This window comes from Musa acuminata, chromosome BXJ2-11, assembly GCF_036884655.1.
Source record: "Musa acuminata AAA Group cultivar baxijiao chromosome BXJ2-11, Cavendish_Baxijiao_AAA, whole genome shotgun sequence".
NCBI lineage: Eukaryota > Viridiplantae > Streptophyta > Magnoliopsida > Zingiberales > Musaceae > Musa > Musa acuminata.
In genome coordinates this window covers 743,825-760,288 of record NC_088348.1, presented here as the reverse complement: position 1 = coordinate 760,288, position 16,464 = coordinate 743,825, and the positions used below count along the sequence as shown (strand labels likewise).

General features: G+C 39.6%; 2 protein-coding genes across 3 annotated transcripts; one reads left to right on the top strand and one right to left on the bottom strand.

Annotated features, from left to right (window-relative positions):
- Window positions 1-784: 784 nt before the first annotated feature.
- On the bottom strand, window positions 785-9,600 carry LOC103970097 (uncharacterized). Its single transcript, XM_065133846.1, has 10 exons — window positions 9,246-9,600; window positions 9,069-9,174; window positions 8,899-8,959; window positions 8,470-8,765; window positions 6,842-6,981; window positions 4,676-4,750; window positions 4,029-4,119; window positions 3,312-3,515; window positions 1,651-1,695; window positions 785-1,254 (listed from the first exon to the last, which is right to left on the bottom strand). Exons 1-10 carry the CDS (start codon window positions 9,489-9,491, stop codon window positions 1,166-1,168), a joined length of 1,353 nt encoding a protein of 450 aa, XP_064989918.1. The 5' UTR covers window positions 9,492-9,600; the 3' UTR covers window positions 785-1,165.
- A 381-nt stretch (window positions 9,601-9,981) lies between these two features.
- LOC135627679 (deoxyribodipyrimidine photo-lyase-like) lies at window positions 9,982-15,278 on the top strand. Of its 2 annotated transcripts, none has more exons than XR_010492671.1 (8): window positions 9,982-10,747; window positions 10,845-11,085; window positions 12,563-12,720; window positions 12,854-12,894; window positions 12,994-13,052; window positions 13,438-13,519; window positions 14,209-14,280; window positions 14,457-14,625. XR_010492671.1 is itself a non-coding variant. In XM_065133844.1 (8 exons), the coding sequence occupies exons 1-8, from the start codon at window positions 10,083-10,085 to the stop codon at window positions 14,628-14,630; spliced, it is 1,488 nt and encodes a 495-aa protein (XP_064989916.1). In that variant the 5' UTR covers window positions 9,988-10,082; the 3' UTR covers window positions 14,631-15,278. The 2 variants fall into 2 exon arrangements, 1 of the variants encoding a protein (XP_064989916.1); XM_065133844.1 differs by having other exon boundaries at window positions 9,988-10,747; window positions 12,854-12,890; window positions 14,457-15,278.
- The last annotated feature ends 1,186 nt before the right edge of the window (window positions 15,279-16,464 follow it).

The window sequence follows — 16,464 nt, the reverse complement described above, 5'->3', positions numbered from 1 at the left end:
TTGCGTTGACTTAAGCATCGAAAGGGTTGAGTTGGAAAGCCCACAGCGTAGATCTATTATGCAGACTGTCGATGGCCAGGAGATGACCCTGCATCAAGGGAGACCCTTGCTCCTCTACCCGACCTCTTTGTTCCAAGGCCAGACCACCTCCGACGAACCAATCCTCCAACGAACCTCTCTTGTCAGTTTGTCATGTTAGCACCCCACGTCAACGAGGAGGAGGAGATACTATAACCTACACCTTTATTAGTGAACCAACTGGACGGCGACAGCGCTCTTTCACAACCTAACCAACCAAACATGCTTGCCTGGACCAACTGTCTCCGGTGTCACTTCGAGTGTTGGCATCGGTGGGAATGCGTTGTGCAAGTAGCACAGGGATAAATTCTGTAAGCATTCAAAGTAATGTCATGTAGCTATTTCTTATTGTTGATAACATGTATATTAGAAGAGAAATTACCTGAGAAATTCTTCAGCATCATGTTTCATCCCCTCCTCACCTGGTTGTATCATTGCAAGGACAAATTGCGTCAGCTCGTTTAAACCAGTACAAACTACAAACTAAATCTAGAGAGAGCTGCATGTTTCATGCGGATGCCACGGAACTATCGTAATAGCACAGTAAGAGATGAATGGGTCTATGATACGTATGATTCATACCAAGCGAGAAACCTCGATGAGAAAACACACTACAACTCCGTTCCCTTCTCTGTGGCAACACACCTAAACCATCATAGAACATTATTAATCAATGAATCAAGTCCAACTAGTTGCTAGTTGAGAATTAACCAAACTAGAACCTCAACATGAAACATATATAGCGGATACAAGCAAGATCAACATGCGTGTTCCATGCACGGACAAACTTAAAAAGAAAACTCAAAATTTATTGAAGAAAAAAACTAGCAGACCTCCTGTTGACCGACTAAACTATGTCACGACGTCTGAAACAAGAAAAGAAAATTGACACCGCAAGTCACAGGCTGATAGCAATAAGATCTCTTCAGAAGATTTAGATGTTTTCTGTCTATATTTTTTCTGTGTGCACTGCTGGTCATCATCTCTAAAATTGTCATCATGAAGCTGGCCAAAAGTTCTGAAGCATTTCAACAGCATCAGCAGCAAAACTGGTTGGAAATCTCCTGAATAAACTTGCTTGTAAACCTTATCGAGAAGGATTACTTTCTGGAGCTAACCATAGTTTGACCTTTTTGTCAGCACCAGCTGTAGCTAAAACCATGGTAGGTGCACCACCTGAAAAATTTATGCAAAAACAATGAAAGATCATGAACAAATAAGTAAATGATCAACCTGATAAACTGGCACCCCATGCACACATGCAGAGGTATATTAGGACTAATGTCATGCTTTGATGACCAAGTTCAACAAGAAACTGAGTTATACTGTAAAAGCCTGTGCAAACCAAGAGGTCTAGCCAGATGCAAGGCTGTCGGGTTCTAGACTTGCAGATACATACAATTGGTGAAAGATACAGTAGGGCATCAAAGCTGCTGCTAATTTTATGCAAAATTGAATGCCCTACTTTGCAAGCTGACAAGATTGATTTCATCAATAAGCATAATCTAAGCACCTGTATATATTAGGATAGGAAGATCATGAAACACATGAAGTAGGAGAAAGGATTCTTACCGACTGGAACTGATTGAGGAGCCCAGGCAATCCCAGTAATGTCACCTGAGGGAAAGAGACATTAGCACATTGTTTTAAGAAGGTAGCATATGATAAGACCCAATGTTATATAAAACACTGAGGAATGACAATATCACCAAGTCAATTACCATGCTTCATCATGCCATGCCTACAGAAACTGAAGTCTCACAAGAAATGGGTAGTAATACTATCAGAATATTTTAGTGTATATTGCTTCAATAGTGCCATTTCAAAGTTCTAGTTAGCAAGATCTTGGGAGCAATAATATAGTTTCTGCTAAAGGACAAGGGACAACCATTTATCTCTAAGAATCCCTAACATCTAGAGATAAGTACATAAGCAATTTTTTTCCTGTCATAATGATGACTGAAAGGTCCTAGTATAAGGAAAAGAGCAAGATACAGTGAGAAGCAAATTTCATTTACAAATTCTTTGAAGTATTTTAATCAACAAACTAAATGATTGGAGGACCAAAAAGGTCACACTATTGGGCAATTATAAACTAAGATATTTCACATCCATTATTGATGGACAATAACCTTAAAGGGATCTTCAAGCAAAAGCACCAGCAAACAGCAGTTCATTCCGATAAGCGGTCGTAAAAAGATGCCATTGAACGAAATCATCCAGCTACAGTGGAAGACTTAATGTAGCAGAAAATAAATCAGCATCAGTGGACTGTCTGTGCAGTATATTACTTGCAATCTTCATGATCAATTTTTAGAACATGTTTAGGACCCTCATGGGTTCAAACTTTCTATCGATAACTAAAAGAATTTTCTAGTGAAACTTACTCCCCAGATTTATTGAACTGGCTTTATGGGTAGTAAACCAAAATGTCTATACAAAAGACATGCCTGAAAAGCACTAAATTATAAATAACTATCATTTGCAACTTCTAAACCTAAACTTTCAATAACAGATTTATTATCCATAAGAAACCAGAGAAAAAAATTGCCCAAATTGACACAGGATGATAAAAATGGATGGTGGCATCAAAATTGTTGTATGACTGTCAAGTGCCCTTTCAGCTTAATATAATCTTCAGAAGATATTTGAAACATTATTTTTTTGTTTCTAAACACAAGAAAATTAATAAACCACATACTGAAGAAGTGAACAAAAACAATAAGCTGCAATGTATCTTTTATTGTCATTTAGCATTGTTCCCATTCAATGGCAGCTACATGAATCTTGTATAGTTTTCTGTCAGTATATCTCCCTATAATCTCAGTCGACCCACCTTGTTCAACTGGATATTTATAGATCTCCTATTAATATGTCAAAAAGTTGTTGCTAGTCTTATATTATATTGGAAATTTGGAACTATACCAAACTGTTTCCCATCCTTTCTAGTAACTCCATACATTCATCTCACTAATATTAACTTTTCTGTTCCAACCAACTGATCAACATTAGCCTTATAGTGTCTTGTAAAATTTTCCTTTCAATCTAAGGGGTACATTAATCTCCTGTTCTGCTAAACAATAGACCAAAGGTATCTAAAAATTTTTAGTTCTGCACAGAAAAGAAGAATCTTTGCAATAAAGAGATAGCCGAACTAAGCACTGTAGCAGCTCTCATCAATCATCAAAAAAGAAGAATACTTTGGCATGGATTTAGAGTTTTAGATCACATACCTTCATGGGCTTTGTCAGCTGTATCCAAAACACTCCCAGTCCCAGCACACAACCATTGCAAAGTAGATCCACTAATCGTGGCCAAAATTTTTCCATCAGGTGAAATACTAATATGGTTATAGTTAGAAACAGCCCCTTTGGAATCATGAAGTGGAATTGGAAGCACCTTCAAGGTCTTTGGATCCTCATCAAGATGATACCGAACTAAAAGAAGGCAAGTATTAGAAGCAAAAGAGAGAAAATCAGAAAAACAAACTAAAAACAGGACAAGCAAAGCTCATGAAATGCATAACATATTAAAGGGTTATGTCACATATAATGAAATCTCAAGCAAACAGAAAATGTTCAGTCTTCCAAACAAGAAATACAAGGTCAGACTGGGGTATGATTAGTAGGAAGAACAATTAATTTTATGTCACAGGAAATATAATAAGAAGGTGCAAATAATAGTGCACAAATGACCAATGAACATGCCTGTCAATGGTTCTAATTTCTAAATTTGATGAAATAAATTGAATAAAAAACTTGAAATTCAATGACTACAAATTCAAAATTTCCATTTGAAAGTCAGGAAAACATAGGCCAGCTAGGTAGATCAGAAATACTAATTGCTTGAGATGAAAAACAACAGCCGAAGTAAATTTCACTGAAATGGAATGCTCAATAAGAAGCTTCTTTCTTGACAAAAATACGGAATTGTGTCTCAGTTACACATACCGTTAATGTTCCAGACTCGTAGAGAACCATCTTTCGAAGCTGTGATTATCTGCTCTGAGTTATGTGTGAAGCACAAGCAAGTCACTGCACTCTAGAAACCAGCCATAACATTTAACATAGTAGACATGAAGAAAATTCTTTTTTTTTAATCGAAGTTGTAGTATTCTATTTATGATTTCTAAAGAACTAGAGATACAATGAAATGAAATGAATCCAACAAACTATAGGTCAAGAAAGATATTTGTACTGAGAAATCACAAACTGCAATTTGCTACAATCTGGAAATCAGAGATAACAATGAACATGATAGGCATGAATTTTTTTTTCTTAATTGAAGTTGTAGCATTTTATTTCTGATTTTTAAAGAGCAAGACATACAATGAAATGAAATGAACCACCAAACTATAGGTGAAATAAGATATTTGTGCTGAGAAATCACCACCTTCAAGGAAAATCAAGTTATTTATTTACTAATGCAGTGCACCAAAATGAGAAAACTACATGAAAATTAAATATGTATTTGGAAAATAAGAATTGGAACTGAGATTAAGGAGATAAAATAGGGAAATTTATGATGCTCAGAGAAAGCAAATAAAATAGCGACGCGGTTGTTAAAGATTCAAAGTTCAAACTACAGCAACCCTCACCTTGTGTCCCTTGAGCTGCATAACTTTCAAGACCTCCTTCACAGACCCATCTTTAGAATAGACAATCTCCCAAACCTATGACAAATATAGAGCAGCAACCAAAATAAGATCACATTGAAAGTTGGAAATGCTGGCTCTAATACAAGAAATTTGCATTACAAGCTAATATAAGGGTGATAGTTTAATTATCTAAGTTTTTTATAAGAATAAGAATGCATATACCATAGTACCATCCAGAACAATAAGCACAATCAAAAGCATTTAATAGTTCATAACTTGAGAAACTATCTGTGAGAGTTTTGATGATATTGCAAGTACATGTTAGCTCAATTATTTTAACATAATATAGACATGTATTTCACCACTCTGATACAAAGTGCCAAACAGTCACCCATGTTGATAAGGTCACTACCATTCACTTGAATACTATCCCTAATCTCATCGCGTGGCAAGCAATGCTTTCTGAATCAAATACCAGGTGATGAGGAAGCAACATAACAAAACTACCAGTGCCATTAATATGAGTATGGCAGTATGCTGTGATGGATATCTGGGTTTCCTTACAAAAAATAACAAGTATTTATATTCATGAATAATTAGAGCATTTCCAATTGAAAATACATTAAAGCAATATCATTTAAGGAAGTTTGGGAAGTCCAACAGAGATCTATAATTTACGGTTTGGATGAGGTAAGTCAATTTAGATGAGTGATGCAAGGAAAGGCAAAGAAAGATCCAAGAGGATTCTATTAAAAATGATAAAAAGGAGTTATAGGTTCACTTACTTGACTAGTGATATTACCCCCAGTGGTACTTGATGGCATAAGGATTAGATAGCCACACTGAAATAATTGTGATCATATGGTTGGTTGTTATTATGTTTGTAAAAATTACTATACAAGATGTAACAAGCTAAACTTTGACCTACTTAGCCCTCTTGTGAAGAATGTCCTCTATTGTACCCTTTTATCTGGGAAAGGTAATCAACTGTGTTAAGATTCTTGACAATAAATTGACTCACATGTGGTAAACAAATTTATTCTTTATTCATCTGCAGAATCAGCAAGAAGGAGCCTTCAAATGTGTTTAGCAGCCTGATGACTCGTGAACAATATATACCTATTGTAGCAACCTTAGCACATGGTGTATAACTGCAGCACTGATTCCCTTGAACTTCTGGGACTTCCAATTTTGATGTCTTCTATCTGATCTACGCTAATTTTAGTGTACAAGGAATGTTTAAAAAGCTTTTTGCATATTAAATCAACCTCAACCAGATCCTCCATATGTTTTAAATTCATCATGATCACAATATGTTAATAAACATATCAAACAATTGGACGAGTTAATTAATTTCTATCCAAAGTTCGACTTCCACACCAAACAACTCAGCCCATTGGAACAAAAGCCACAGCCAAATCAGGATCTTGTTTTTATTTGAGATTAAGCATCATGTATGTACAAACATACATGGAGTTGTCAACCCTTATCAATTGTCCTCTGATAATTATAAACACCACCAGCTTTTTTTTCCCTTTTAATCCTTTGCTATCTTTCTTATAGTATGTTTATTCATCATCTTAATGAAATATAATAGATAATCTGGTACCTATCTTTGCCTTAAAAAGAACATGAAATGTTAACAAGAGAAGACTATTTTGTTGCACTACAATTGTTATAAATAAGAGGTATTGAGATACCATCTTGCTAGTGTAACAGAATTTTAACTCGAACAAATTAGTCATCTAACTATGATTCTCACATATTTGAAACATTTTGCCTGATAAAGGCAATTGTTAGCCACGGGACAAACTTGGCAGTTACAACATAACATGTACATTTTTCTAGTCACTCTAGTACTATGGTTGAAAATATCATGAACTTTTTGGAAGATTCACATTACCATTCATTAGCACCATCTTGCAATTTTCTTTTCTTCAAATTGGGAAAACTAACCATGCTAGCTGATTTGCATGACGACTGCTAACATATCCACAAAAATTCATATATAATAAGGTCTTAGTGTTGCCTATAGCTCTACTAGTGTGGACATGGTGTAGGGCACAAAGTTTCCCACCCTCGAATGGCAACGGAGAGAAGTGTTTTTAACAATTAAAATATGGTGTGCCTCAAATTATTTTGAGAAATCATTTAAGAGAACCAAACCTTCACATCAGCAGTAAATGCCGCAGCAGCTAGAAAACGTCCATTCGGAGATAATGTAGCCATGTTGTTTTTGAGCTGGTTTGTATCAACAGTTCCCAGCTCTTTCCCACTTTTTCCATGCCAAAGTTTGATGCTAGTCCCTAAAATCAAAGGCCATTCACCATCATTACACACTTACACAACAAAGCCTCCCGAGAGAATAAAGAAACAATCCAAAATATGATAAAGAGGTCACACATATGGCCCAGGCCTTCTATGATCTATGTCATTGAATTTTATCAAAACCGCCTCGATAATGTATTTAAAATCAACACAAATATGTCATAAAATCAAATAACACCCTGAAGTGTGATAGAATATTATTTCATAACAATCTTAATCATAAACTCAATCACCAAAAGAGAATAAACTTCCAAAACTGCTATTTATGCCTCCTCTTCACAAAGGCTAAATCTAGAATACGGTATCAGAACCAAAAATCCAAATGAGAGCTTATTTTCTCGACATCAAACATGGTAAAGGCAATGAAAGACTCTAAGATGATCCCATGAATATGATAATTGTGTACCTCAACTTAAAAAATAAAGTACATCATCAGCAAATCAAATTAATTGTTTTCTATATCTACAAAAAAAAAAGAGAACTTGATGGAAGCAAGGATATGAAGCCAATATGAATCTGAAAAAAGATAATAGAATGATTATGGAGGAACTGCTGAATGAAGTTAAAAAAAATCAAGGGTCCATCATGCCAAGAGTCAATCATGAATGGTAAATCATGTTACGGGTCTTAAGAAATTTAACTTATTAAAGATTAGTTATCGAGTTTTCATGATCATGGGCAGTTTAGATAGTACTTCTTAAAAGATCATCAATATTCAATACTACTAAGAAGTTTGAAAACCCTTTTGTAAATTTTACTTGATGAATTTTGCAATGTCTTCAAAATAGGTTGGTGTATCAAGAATAGTTGACCAACAAAGACAGTGAAGCGAAAAAAAAAAAAAATCATTATCTAAAACCATGAAATTAGTCAGCACACTCAAGATCTGGGGTCCTGATGGCTCAATGACTTCTCATTGACATAGGAAACTTTGGGAAGGAGCAGAAATAAGTTGGATTGGTTGGTAAGATGATAAAAACTTCTCATTTTCGTAATCAGGATTCAGCAGAAACATTGTGCTACAGAAGCTAGAAAACAATCACAAATGCAGAGAATGGGAAGTGTAGAGAAAAGAAAGATTGGTATCTGAAACAGATAAGAGACATAGAAGAGAGAGTAGAGAAGCAGATAAGTGAGATAGGAGAGAGGAGAGGAGAGAAGAGGTATGATCATCATTTTGACAACTTACCTACTACAAACTGATATTACCAACAAGAAACCTTCACTAATAAATGGGCCAAGAAGGACAACATACATAATACCTAGCTCAAACACCGAAGGATACAATAATTATCTTGATATATCCACTAGTCATTTTATTCTAAAAAGTACTAGAATTGTTATTGATATATTCAACCTAGAAGCACCAAGTTATGCAAATTTAACTTCATTGTCATCCAATCATGCATGCTAACATTAGTTTTTATCAAGACACTGAATATCTTGATAGCTTAAAAATTACATACCCTCAGAGCACGAAGCGATAATTATGCTCCCATCTGCAGTACCATATGTTGCAGGAACTGCAGAAAGATTCAGCACGGAGCCTTGATCATGGATCTTCTGGTGCTCCCACTTGATCTCAGGAAGGGGAAGCTTTGCCTGTTGCTTGCCTTCAGCAGAGGGCTTGGGGCCTACATCCCCATACATGAAAAGAGACGAACCTGAAAGCATCTGAGCTGCCACGACCACCGAAGAAGACCCCTCGGAGAATGCAATGGCTGTCGGATGAGCCCCAGCTGGCAAGTTTAACCTCAGAAACCTAGGTCACAATATTATTTCCAAACGATCAAGAAAATGGTGGGAATCACTGGTATAACTGGAATTATCAAGAAAATTGTAGCAATCGCCAGCATAGCTAGAATTCAGAAAAATGTAATCCACGAACTTCTTACTTGAAGCTCTTACTGGAGGCGTCATCCAGCCTGAAAACCCTAATCGCACCATCCGCGCAGGCTGCAATCGAGAATCTTGAATCATGAGCATCGGGGCTTTAGTGCCGAAAAACTATAAGTATGTTTCTCGAATTCATCGAAGGGAACAAATACAAAGCGGACGAACTCACCGGTGGCGAGGCTATGGCCGTCCGAGGAAAAGCAGATGGCGGTGACCGAGTCGCCGTGGCCTTTCAAGGTGTTGACATCGAGATGATGGTGCTTCCGGTTCTGATCCTGCGATACCAAGAAAACAAATTTTACCAAGAACCGGGGGCAGGAGAAGGGAGGGGGAGAGCTCGAGGGACCTTATCGGTGGAGGAGTGGGAATGGTGCTTTTGACGATGCGTTTTCTTGGAGGCGACGGCGGAGGAAGACGAGGAGGGCGGAGGTTTGATGGCGTCCGGTTGCTGAGGAGATTGGGCGGCAGCGATGGTGGAGATCTCAGCTCTCTTGCGGCGGAAGTAATCAGCAAAGAAGAGGAGGATAAGGACGCCGCCGACGATGGTGGAGAGAAGGGGCACGGAGAAGGAAGCGAAGTCTGTCGTCGCCATCGATGGATCGGCCGAGATGGGGCGGAGATGGGAATCTTTCGGAGGCTAGAGAGCGAGTCGAGCAGACTATGGTGTGCCGCAGGGGAGACCGGTTTGCTAATTCTTGCATCCAACACGGGTCATTTGACCGTTACACTAGTATAACGGGGCATTTGCTAATTCTCGCTTCCAACAACTGTTATTTGACCGTTAACAGTGGTACTCTCTCTATCTATATATAGCGGACTGTTATAAAAGAATGTTTAATGAAATTATATTATGACTAATTGATGGATATTAATCATAATGGAGTATCACTAAGATTTAAAATAGACATTAAAATGTGTACTTTTAGTCACCTAATCAACAGTCTATATATAGTGATATGAGCATCATCATAGGGTGATCGGAGTTTAAGGCAGAAACCACTGCCACGGAGCACGTCCAACTTCCACTCCCACGTCCTCCACTCGCTAGCTTCCCGTGGTACGTGTCCTCTTCTCCGCCACACAAAAATGCTGCGCCTACCCTTCTTCACGCTCGTCTCTTCACTTCCGCTGCGTCGTCTTCTTCTTCTATCTTGGTCGTTGCGCTCCCGGTTTGCACTAGCAAATGGCACCGGCCATCGTCGCACCCACCGCCACACCCGCCCCCTTCCACCCGGATCGGGTCCGGGTCCTCAAGCCCGGCTCGCCCTCCCCCTCCGGCCCGGTCGTGTACTGGATGTTCCGCGACCAGCGGGCCACCAACAACTGGGCCCTCATCCACGCGGCCGCTCTCGCTGCCCGATCCGATGCTCCACTCGCTGTCGCCTTCTGCCTCTCTCACCGCTTCCTCGGCGCCCACGCTCGCCAGCTTGGCTTCATGCTCCGCGGCCTCCGCCACCTCCGCGGGCGCCTCGCTGCCCTCGGCCTGCCTTTCTTCCTCCTCCGCGGCGACGCCCCCGACGCCCTCCCCGGCTTCCTGAGCCGCCTCGGTGCCTCCGCCCTCGTTGCCGATTTCTCCCCCCTCCGGCCCGTCCGCGCCTGGAAGGACGCGCTCTGCGAGCGCCTCCCCGCCGCCGTCGCCGTCCACGAGGTCGACGCCCATAACGTTGTCCCCGTCTGGGTCGCCTCCGACAAGCTCGAATACGGTGCCAAGACCATTCGCCGTAAGATCCACCGCCTCCTCACGGAGTACCTTGTCGAATTCCCCCAGCTCCCGCCGTCCGCCGTACCGTGGACCGGGGAAGCGCCACCGGAGATCGACTGGGACGAGCTCATCGACGAAGCCCTCAGGTAATTCGACGAACCACAGAAAGGTTTAAGAAAACGCCGTAAAATTCGAATCTTGGTACGAGTTTGTTGGCATTGCTGGTTTCTTCCGATTAATCAGGGAGGCAGGGGAAGTGCCAGAAATCGGGTGGTGCGAACCAGGGGAGGAGGCAGCGATGGAGGCGCTGATGGGGCGCAAAGATGGGTTCTTGACAAAGAGGTTGAAGCACTACGACAGTGATCGGAACGATCCGGTGAAGTCGAGGGCGTTGTCGGGGCTCTCCCCTTACCTGCACTTTGGGCAAATCTCGGCTCAGCGATGTGCTCTAGAGGCTTGGAAGTTCAGAAAATCTTATCGTCAGGTGTGCCTGCCCTTATTATTCTTTCTAACATTCTCTACCAAAGTACGAGCTAATTACATATTTTCTTCCGTAGTTAGCTGCTTGTCCCGGTCTTTGTACTTTAAAAAGTTATATTGGCATCCCTGTAGTTACGAAAATAAAAAATTAGGTTCATTTATACTAACAATATCAGTATTATCGACAGAAGCATGAAAATAAAAAATAAAAAAATAATTTTAATGTTCGGTGGATGGTGCTAATTGCAGATTATCACGAACTTAGCTGGTTTTGCCTAAGTCGTGCGGTACCCCTATATGTCCGTCTGCAAAGATTAGTCTCTCTGAAATCTCCTATGGTCCCTTATGACCTACAAAAGAGAAAACGGGTTAGAGAAAACGTTTTACTCGAGATCCACAAGCAACAATTTCAGCAAACACTTTGTAGTCAATACAAATTATAACTATAGACTTCGCAATCTTTGAACAGTCGTACAATAAAGGATCCAAGATGATCCACTACAGATCAAAATGTCCACAAGTGCCCACATGATACAATCTTCATTTACAAGCCTAAAACGACCACTAAAACTAACTAAAATAGGGCCTGCCAAGCCAATGGTCAGGCCTCTCTGTGCTGTACAAAGCATGAACAAAACCGAAAGAGATAGATATACACGAGCCACTCAAACACTCTATTTACAACTTTGTCCGTGACAGGATGGCGGCGCCGCTGGCATGGTGGCGGACCCCTCCCCCTTTACATCTGCGTTGGTGTTGACGTAGATTCCAAGCGACTACCGCACTCCGATCCATGCTCCCTCAACAAGCTCTACACCATGTTCAACCACTCTGATGGTCTCGTCCAACAGTAGTGACCACTCGCCAAGGAGGTGGTCAAATACAGCGCAAGCTTGTCAAGGTAGCATGGATCCGAGGGCGGCGGTCACTCGGCATCTATGTCAACGCCAACGCAGATGCAAAGGGAGAGGGGTCCGTCGCCAACGGCGCTACCATCCATCATCAATTTCGTCTACCACCGAACAGTAAAATTATTTTTTCACCCTTTATTTTCATGTTTCCATAGATAAAACTGATATCGTTATGGTAAATTGACCTAATTGTTTTATTTTCATAGCAACATGGATGCCAATATAACTTTTTAAAGTATAAGGACCGGAACGCTAAAAACAACTAACTACAGGGGGGCAATCTGTAATTAGCCCACCAAAGCCCTGAAGGTCATTCTTTTGTAAAGAATTCTTTTGAGCATATAACTGCTTAATTTCATAGAATGCCTTGTAGGTTTAAATTAAGCAGATCAGGCAGATCAAGAAAACTGGGAACCAAATGTTTGATTATCTGATTCTTTCTTTCACAAAACCATGCTTTGGAGATTATTTTGTTAATCTGTTTGGTGCAATTTGTGGAAGACGTGCATGTTTGTGGGTAACTAATGGAAGAATAGTTGTTGATGTGGCTGCTGCAAACATGCTGTGTAGTCGGTTGATGCATTCTTGGAGGAGTTGATTGTGAGGAGGGAGCTAGCAGATAATTTTTGCTATTACCAGCCTCATTATGATTCATTGCAAGGTGCATGGGAATGGGCTCGCAAGACCTTGATGGATCACGCTGCAGATAAACGAGAACATATTTATACGTAAGTTAATTCACCACTTTTCTTAGATTTGCTTATCTTTACTCATTGTGGCTTAAAGGCTTTTCATGTGTTGAGAAACTTAGTCTACCGCTTTGCTTTTGCATGCTGAGTTGCTTGACTTTTTGTTTTTCAGGAAGGAGCAGCTGGAGAAAGCAGAAACTGCTGATCCTGTAGGTTGACATAATCAATTATCTCTTGTGAATAATTAGTCCAAACTTTTAATTAACTAAGAAATTGATTTAGAGCTAAATATTGGTTTCTCTCTTATTTCAGCTCTGGAATGCCTCGCAACTCGAGATGGTTTACCATGGAAAAATGCATGGGTTCATGCGGTAAAAGGCTGAGGATTTTGCTTTGCCATTCTGATATTTATTATTCTGTTCATCCGTGCTTGCCAAACTCGTATTTTAGATCCTTTTTCACACTACACTATATACATTCTAGGTTAAAGATCATGTGTGAAATAGAAGTAAATTCTCAATTCAGCTTAGTTGTTTTTGAGATACAATAATGTGGTATTCTGGTACAGCAATTAACTAATCTATCTCATGCTCAGAAGCACCTTTATGACACTAATTTTTGAATGAGTGTTAATCTTATGACTCCCATATTAACCTCTTTGTCTCTTTCTATCAACCTCTTTGTTGCTATGAGAAGACACTGGATATTCTCTCACAGGTATGTGTTCCATAGTGCTAATATGTTTTTGATCAACAGGATGTATTGGGCCAAGAAAATCCTTGAATGGACAAATGGACCAGAAGAAGCACTTTCAATAGCAATTTATTTAAATGACAAGGTATTGGTTTTTTTGACATCATGGAATTCTTTTCACTGTGATATCTGGTTTCTTCTCCTTGACCATAAGAGCACCAGAATATCTAAGCATCAGACATGCATAGAGGTAGGTTGCATATATTGATCTTCCAGGATCCCTCTTGCACTAAATACACTCCTTTTATATGCATTGTTAGGAACCTCATATATTGATGTTCTTTTTTTTTTTTAATAATCAAACAATCGCCCTTTGTCTGCTTATCAGAATAAACAGAAACGAAACTCGATCTAGCTTGTGAGAATATTTAACATCTGAGCATATAATTTTTTGTTGAATGTTACGATAGAGTAATTAGAAAATCCCCATTGACGCATATCCAAATGCTCCTTCAAATCCATCTCCCAAGTTTCATTGCAATCTGATAATGCCGGTGTTCAACATCTACACTGTTAATGATATTCAACAACTTGTGAAGTAGGACTCATTGGTTAGAAGAAAAGCTACTTGTGTCTGACTGTGGTCAAATGTTCGGAAGGAACTGCATGTTTTCAACAGTCATATAGCGTTCTTCAGGAAATATCCACATTATGTTATTAATATGTAAAGATTGTTTCTATCTGTTATTGCTACTTGTTATTTTTCTTCAAATTCCATTTGCCTTGGTCTTTTATTTTTTCTGGCTCCATCATTAACGACAATAGTATTTGCAGTATGAGCTAGATGGTAGAGATCCGAATGGCTATGTTGGTTGCATGTGGTCCATATGCGGAGTCCATGATCAGGTTTGCATACTGATAACATCTTTCATTAAGTTCACTTAGTAGGACTCTTAGAATCCACTTGTCTCATTTCCTCCTGACAAGATTGAGTTATATGTTTGAGTAAATTTTTATTATAAAATTTCCTGGTGCTTGAACTTGGGTTTTAATGGAGTTTGCTTGATATCTCCTGCTCTCAGGGCTGGAAGGAGAGACCAGTCTTTGGAAAAATACGTTACATGAATTATGCAGGCTGCAAAAGAAAATTCAATGTGGATGGATACATAGCATATGTGAAAAAACTGGTCGGTGAAACAAAGAAGAGGAAGTCAGATGACCATTCGAGTCCTGCAGTGAAACATTCCAAAACTTGAATATTGTGGAAGACAAACTTAAAGTCAAGTAGCATAGGCACAGTGTCACTCTGAGAAGAAGCAGGGAAGATTGAAGGAAAAATTAGTGAGGTCCTCTATATCTTTGGTGGAAGCACATGCTGATTAGAAGCATCTACAATGTAACCAAATTGGTGCCAATCACATGATTTATGAACTCGTGTCGGTCGCATTTGTCCTATCTCTTCACTGTAGCCTAGCGTGCAGGACAAGCTAGAATGACGGTTGACGCATTTGGTGTTAACATCGGCATACAGGCTGGGTTGATCAATCACGATTGTGTGTCATGTGATCATGATTGAAATATGTCAGTTGAACCATCATGTTCACTGTAGCATAACAAGCAAATCTAGAGAGCAGGATGGGATTATCTTATTACACTCATGGTGCCGGGACCTCATTCTATTCTATCATCATGCAGATGGTTCATTTTGTGTCATCAGAAAGGCCAGATGCCAGATACGTTGTTGTGCTTTCGAAAATATTGTTGATTTGTAGCTTCTGTTATGTCTATTGCTGTTGTATCCTTGATAAAAAAAAGTAAAAGAGGTTTCAGGAAGAAGAGAAAAAAATATAGAACATAGTTGTAGACCAAGTTGCTATGCAAAAAATTCTTTCTTCTTCGTCCCAGCGTTTGGTAGTGAATTGCTTGTCTCTATTATCTGAGAGAGTACTGCCCTGTTCCAAGTGTATGGAGTCTCAAGTCCAGGAAAGGTGCATATGCTTGTATTCTTCTTTGATCTATCTATGCACATCATGGGCTATGACTTGTCGGTGGAATATTATGCAATGTTGTGCAATTCAAAAGAGGTCTCACCATCCTTTCTCCTCTGCTGTAAAAAGGTCATTTTGATCGAACAAGTCTGATGGACAAACAAGTTGTTCGGTGTTAAAGCTTATTATAAGCTCTCTCTCTCTCTCTCTCTCTCTCTCTCTCTCTCTCTCTCTCTCTTCAGGTATGTCTGTGTGGTTTTAGTCTTGCATTTGTGCCAGAGGGGATATTCTCTTTTGGGAGAGATTGAGTTTTAAGGATTGTTAATCATCCAAAACTATGAAGTCTAAACCAACACCAATTTGGAAACGAGAGAGAAGATGTGAAGGCTTATAAATTAATCTTAAGAGCTTAAGCCTTTAGGAATGCTAGTCACCTAATTAAAATCATTATGATAAGGAAACAGGGTATTATTTTGTTCATTAATTCTTTCAATATGTGAGTAAGCATAAGAGCCCTTCCAAGACCATTAGCAGCCTGGAATCGACGGCAGCAGTCACCACCGAGACCATTGTCAGCTTCTGCAACATACTGACAACAGCAAATATAAATGCAGCTAACAGTGGAAACTCAGAAGACCTGCAGCGAGAGAAGACGATGATGAAGAAGAAGAAGATACATGAATCCAATGTTAAACGCCAAGACATTGATGTGGTTCACATGCACGCCCAGCACGGTCAGCTGCTGCCGATCCCACAGGAACAGAACACTGTAGTTTAGTGGCGCTAAGATAGCCTGCCGTGACCTCCCCATTACCTTCCCGCAAACACCAGCCTTCGGAATGTTACTTCACTTGATTGTTTAGCTCTTACCGGAAGGTCATACTGTCATGATATCGATCATCTCCGCTGGTATCATTCATTAATTGTTGATTCTAATATAACGTTTACGTTTGTCTACGGCCATGGTGAGTCCCATGATGCTTCCTTCGTGTGTTCTTGCGACATCCAAAATCCATGAAACATGGGACTGTTCTGCACTAAAATGCTGATGACTGACCAAGCTTCGGTGATGGATGTCTCCGTGACTCTTAACCGAAGGTGA

Excerpts from the sequence above, each read along its gene's own strand:
- LOC103970097 (XM_065133846.1), bottom strand. The coding sequence starts at position 9,491 with ATGGCGACGACAGACTTCGCTTCCTTCTCCGTGCCCCTTCTCTCCACC. Across the intron at positions 6,982-8,469 it reads TATCGCTTCGTGCTCTGAGG|GGACTAGCATCAAACTTTGG; the intron begins GTATGTAATTTT and ends CTTTGATTTTAG. Across the intron at positions 4,120-4,675 it reads TGCAGCTCAAGGGACACAAG|AGTGCAGTGACTTGCTTGTG; the intron begins GTGAGGGTTGCT and ends GCTGGTTTCTAG.
- LOC135627679 (XM_065133844.1), top strand. The coding sequence starts at position 10,083 with ATGGCACCGGCCATCGTCGCACCCACCGCCACACCCGCCCCCTTCCAC. Across the intron at positions 10,748-10,844 it reads CTCATCGACGAAGCCCTCAG|GGAGGCAGGGGAAGTGCCAG; the intron begins GTAATTCGACGA and ends CCGATTAATCAG. Across the intron at positions 12,721-12,853 it reads AAACGAGAACATATTTATAC|GAAGGAGCAGCTGGAGAAAG; the intron begins GTAAGTTAATTC and ends TTTGTTTTTCAG.